This window comes from Austrofundulus limnaeus, unplaced genomic scaffold (assembly GCF_001266775.1).
Source record: "Austrofundulus limnaeus strain Quisiro unplaced genomic scaffold, Austrofundulus_limnaeus-1.0 Scaffold908, whole genome shotgun sequence".
Classification (NCBI taxonomy): Eukaryota; Metazoa; Chordata; class Actinopteri; order Cyprinodontiformes; family Rivulidae; genus Austrofundulus; species Austrofundulus limnaeus.
This window is the reverse complement of record NW_013953310.1, coordinates 47,267-53,209: the sequence shown is the minus strand read 5'-3', so window position 1 is coordinate 53,209 and position 5,943 is coordinate 47,267. Positions and strand designations below refer to the sequence as shown.

The 5,943-nt window shown below is 36.5% G+C and overlaps 1 protein-coding gene across 1 annotated transcript in view; it reads left to right on the top strand.

Annotated features, from left to right (window-relative positions):
- Nucleotides 1–5,943, top strand: part of LOC106533223 (cadherin-4) — a 92,184-nt gene that overhangs the window by 41,912 nt on the left and 44,329 nt on the right. The window contains exon 5 of the mRNA XM_014029462.1: nucleotides 747–902. Coding sequence (XP_013884916.1) covers nucleotides 747–902 — 156 coding nt within the window. The remainder of the gene's footprint in view (nucleotides 1–746; nucleotides 903–5,943) is intronic.

The following is a 5,943-nucleotide window of genomic DNA, read 5'->3' as shown; positions in this document are numbered from 1 at the left end:
CACACACACACACACACACACACACACACACACACACACACAAAACTAGAGAGATCTTATTTTTCATTTAAAGTAGTCCTGTAATTGCATACAGAATGCATAGTGCTCCCTACGGCAACAGTAACAAAATCTCTGAGTATGTTGAGGCAAGAAATCTCAAAGTTTGTATTACTTGTGTTGCGAGAGCAATATATGTACACACATTAACACTGTGGGGGAACACGAAGCATGTCCCCATGATATAAATCATTACATTTCCAGGTGAATCTTGTATGAATGTAAAAAATTGGTTATGGTAGGGGGTCAAGCAATTGTGAGATTAAAAAAACAATTGTTGGGGCCTAGGCTTTGGTAAATTTAACTGTTTTCATGTTTGTGTTTCAATCAGTATTATCAGACTTTGTTGAACAGAGGTCTGAAAGTCTAAACCAGAAACTTAAACTTCAAATATAAACACCCCATGGGTTATGTTGTTGGAAATGTCAATGGTATTGAATGGAAATATTCTTCAAATGAAGTTCTATTGACTAGAAAGAAACAGACCCAAACTGAATCAAATGCTAAATGTTTACTTTGGGGAAATCTTGAGGAGATGAATAACACAGAAGTGCAACAGTTCCAGTCACTGAGGTGTGGATGAATTTACACTCAACTACATCACCAGTATAAAAACAATCTGCGTGGCTTGTTGAGTTTTACTCTAAGACTTTAATGTGACTGAGAGTTCTTCTGTCTTTGTGATGCAGATTCGTTCAGACCAGGACCAGGACATCTCTATCCGGTACAGCATCACTGGAGTGGGAGCGGATCAACCGCCCAACGAGGTGTTCAGCATCGACCCAATGGTTGGAAAGATGTTCGTCACCAGGCCTCTGGATCGCGAGCATCGATCTTCTTATCATGTGAGTTTGGTGGTTCTGCTGGATGAATGATAACATTTCCAATTTGCTCCTCATTGGTGAGTCAGCACTTCACGGAGAACATCTGGCTGAAGTGAAGTGTGAGCCAGAAAATGTGGTAATTACACTCAGTTTGTCAAGTCACAGTTGTTTTAGTGTTGATCTTATTTCTCTAGTGCTTCAAGGAAAGCCTTAGAAGAGAGAAAACTATATTTCCATGTATAAATGTACGTACGCACCAATCATTTGTATCATAAAAGTCACTGACAAGTGATGTGATCATCATGTTTACAATACAATGACTTGTAAAGTAGGCTTTATTTTGACACCTCATTGTTCAAGTACAATTTTGTGGAATACTACTTTCCTATAATTAACAGCTGCCTTCTCCAGTAAGATGACTCATCCCATCACAACACAAAAACCTGTTTAAGCACCTCAAAAGGAAGACTTTACTTTAAGTTTAAGAATGGAAAACTGTAAAAATAATTATTTTTAAATGATTCCTACCCAACACTTAGTGGATGTAATAATTAGAGCATGTTAAGGCCTTTATGTTACACATCATTAGACCCATGTGACTCTCAGAATAAGGAAACAGCTTTACAGTTCTTTCAGACCTCCTCACACCAGCTGAGCCTGAAACAGCTGCCAAATTCAAAATAAAATTTTAAAAGTTTAAGTATTCTGAGTAATTTCACTACTCTGTCTTTATATCTCATACTATTTTTTATCAAATGATAATCTTGAGTAGGTATTACTGAGTATCAAAATAACATTTTGTTGGAAGATCAATTGTAGTTAAAACTCAACTGCATGATTTTAAAATTATTTAAAAAACTACATACCTCAAGCAACATTTATGACAATAAATTAAATGATTAACTTATAAGTTGAAAAATCGTCATGCAGTCAAGAGGTTAGTATCAAAAATATGGATTTTCGTTTTCTTTGTGATCCATAATCTGGGCTTTTTGTTGATATCTTTGTCAAATGAACATTTCTGTTAAACCGTTGGCTCTAACCTTTTAGTTGGAGGTAAGAAGACTTAAAAAACTGTGATCAAACAGTGTAATTTGTTACAAAGGTGTTTTGTAGGAGTCTCACAAAACGTACTTACTCTGTTATGTAGGTCTTACTAAATATGGCCTAAGTTTGTTGGGGGTGGAAAAGTGTGAACATGGAAAACAAAGTGAGAGGAACAAGGAGAGGCATGAGAGAAACACATGCAGATTTAAAGAGAGCGAGAAATATGTTGCCGTTCAAGTGTCTCAAATGAAACATTAAAAGGTGGGAAACAATTACTTTTTACACATCATACTCTAGAAAACTACAGCACACTCAACATTTTTTCTCTTTTTTCACTTCACATTTCATGCAAGGACAAAACAAAAGTGCTCATTTCTTTTTCACAAGAATCAGCCCTCTTGAAATGCAAACTCACCCAAGAAACAACATGCATTCTTATGAAAACAAAAGCCTTGAGGATTCTGAGTCTGCTGTTTTCCTTATCATGATGAAGCTTTTTGCCAATTTCACTGCCAGGTGTAGTATTTTTTCTCTTCTCCCTGTCATTTACTGTAAGATAATAACTAATGTAGATTCAAAAATACATTTTTCCTTTTTTAAATATGGCGATTATGACTGACTCCTGCTTTTATTGAATTTGGGGGTGGATTCAGGTGGGAAGGAGAGGCAACAGTGGGTAAAGATAAGGGGTCTGGCTCCTACACTATGGTTACTGAGTGCAGGAGAGATCAGTCAAAGCACTTTGAAGGAAAAAAAATATAACATCAGGGTGTCCTCAAGAAGCTATTTTGTGGGAGGAGCAGAGAAAAAGACAGTGATGAGTAGAAGATGAGCAGTTGTAAAAAATAATCTTTAGTTTTCTGTGGAGAAGAAGTGATTTAGGAATGCTATTTATTGTGCTTACTGTAGTGGTGAAGCATGCCTATCACAGATGGGCCACCTACTGAACTCCACAAACACACCACACACATAGTTAGATGAAACAAGTAATTTTTTAAGCTGTAAAAAAACAATTGCAAGTGGAAGTGTAGGAAACTGACAGATAATACACAGCATATGTTGAGGTTTCTGTATAGCTTACAAGATAGCTGTAGATAAGTTAATATTTATTTTTTTCATGTCACTTTCATCAGTTATGAAAAGCAAAGCAGTCAGTATTCATGAATTTCACTGAACAAAATCATTCAATAAGTTGGCATGTATAAAACAAAGTTGTACAGTGAAATAGGCTATAATACTGTAGTAAAACCAGCCAGTAAGCAAAACTAACCAGAAAATAAACCCCATTCTTGATTAATGCAAGTTGCTTTTGTACAACTTACATTAAGCTGCTAAGATTCCCATAGTCTTTCCACATCCACCACTGAGTGCATTATAAACAGAAAAATTTGCAAAACATAAGATTAAAAGAGCTCCATATATTTCAATGTCGAACAGCCATTTTTATTTTTTAAACTAATTCCATCAATCCCATTGGCTACAACTCAAATCTGACTGGCTGATCAAACAATCTGTCTGCTCTCATTCTCAGATTATTTAAATGGTTTGAAGATCCTGACATGAATACACATTACCCATGTTACAAACAAATTCCCTAGACACTGGATACAAATACTTTTGATTAAGTATTTGTTCTTCACAATAAAAATCTGCTCCATTTGACAACTTTTGGGAGGGTGTTATATACTAAAATAAAAAAACAGCTACATCATTATATCATACATAATCAATGTATGGATTTTTGTTTGTTTTATAAAGATGATTTAAATATCCTATCCATCCATTTTCTGTACACGCTTATTCCTTTCAGATTCATGGGGGTCACTGGTGCCCATGTCCAGCAGTCACAGTGCGAGAGGTGGGGCACACCCTGGACAAGTTGCAAGTCCATCACAGGGCCACACATAGAGACAAACAAGCATTCACTCTGTCACTCACACCTAGGGACAATTTAGAGTTATCAATTAACCTGACAGTCAAGTTTTTGGTCTGTGGGAGGAAGCCGGAGTACCCGGAGAGAACCCACACATGCACAGAGAGAACATGCAAACTACCCAGAAAGGTCCCCAGGCCGGGGATTTGAACCGGTAACTTTCTTGCTGAGAGGCATCAGCTCTGCCAACTGAGCCACCGTGCCGCCCAAATATGTTCTTATAAACATCCTAATTATTTTTATGTATGGGTCTACTGACGGCCTTCTCTGTATACTGTGAAGGCCCTGACAGCAACAACACATCTGGAGACCTTTTGATTTATCTAGCTTTCTATTTACCATCCTTTCAACTTATTTGAGTTTTTCCAGTCGATTCCTAGCATTGCTGTTTTACAGAATAAATGTTTCTAAAATAGTGTTCTGGTCTCAGATACTGTATACACTATGGTGCACAGTACTTGTTAAAATTTTTTATGATGCAGGTAAACATCCCCAGTGCTTCAAGCTTATAAAAATATCACTGAATAAATCATGTACAGGGATACAAACTTTTTTTAAGAAAGGTGAAGTAAATCTGAGCAGTTTTGGAAAGAATGAATGAGTTGATTTTAAAATATATTTTTTTCACCATTATTTGGGCAGTACAGTGGCTGAAGCGTTAGCACTGTTGCCTCACAGCAAGAAGCAGGACTGTGCATAAAAATCGATATATAGATTTAGAGGAATATTTTTTAAAACTATATTGTATCGATTTTCTTACTTTTACTATCTATGCACTCCCACCCCCCAACTCTTAGGGGGCAGTATAACAGTGTGTGTTTCCTGTTCACAGCAAGGAGCAGCAAGCTGCGAGATCGATGAGTAAGCAAAATAACCGGTATTCTTGAAGCGCCTTTGTCCTTAAAAGCAGATGTTTGGACACATTTTGTTTTTTATAATTATAAATATGTAATATAATTTTCTAAAATTTTGCTGACTTTGTTGTGTCAGTGGCTTTGAGCAATAATTATAAAGTAATATGTATCAATATTGAAATTGAATCGTGCTGCACTGTATTGAGAATTGTATTGCATCATGAGCTCTGTATCGAAAATGGTATCAAATAACCATGTTCTGTAGATGATACCCAAACCTAGCAAGAAGGTTCTGGGTTTAATCTCCACTTTTGCCTGGTTAATTAAAAGTAAATAAAAGAAAACTGTAGAAAAATGAAAACAAACTTCTATGGATGTACTTTCTTACAGACATGTTATATTTTAGTCGTAAACGATTTCTCGTCTGTTCTTTACAGGGAAAAATGGCTCAATTAACTATAAAAAAGAGCTCAGTTTTTGTTGTTGTTTCGTTTTTAACTTTCAAACTTTAGAGGCCATAAAGCTGGCAATATGCATTTTACAACAAAAATTCCAGTAATAACTCCCTGTTCAAACTTTCTGAGAAATCATAGCTGGTGATTTATTTGATCTGAGCACAGCTGAGTAGAATTTGAGATGGGCTGACTGTGTTTGGGGAGTCATAACTAAAGTGGAGAGATTTCGTAGCTCCTTTTCTAATAAAACCAGGCAGAATGTTGGCCAGGGGTCCAGCGCTGTCATTCTGAAACAAACCCTAGGCTTTTAAAACTGAGCAAAGCTTCTTTATATATTTATAAAAATGTTTCTTGTTGGTTCCTGCAGAGACAGGAATTTCTGAAGACTTGGTGTAAATACAGTGGGTAAAATAAGTATCGAACACGTCACCATTTTTCTCAGTAAATATATTACTAGAGGTGCTAATGACAGGAAATTTTCACCAGATGTCGGTAACAACCCAAGTGATCCAAAATGTCCAGAAAGGAAGTTATTTGTAGCAATGTGGAATGGCTCAGGGAAAAAGTATTAAACGCACTTACTGAAATGTATCTAATACTTTGTACAAAAACCTTTGTTGTCAATGACAGCTTCAAGACGCCTCCTGTATGGAGAAACTAGTGGCATGCATTGCTCAGGTGTGATTTTGGCCCATTCTTCCACACAAACAGTTCCATAGATTTTCTGTTGGATTCAGGTCAGATGATTGGCTGGGCCATTCCAGCAGCTTTAG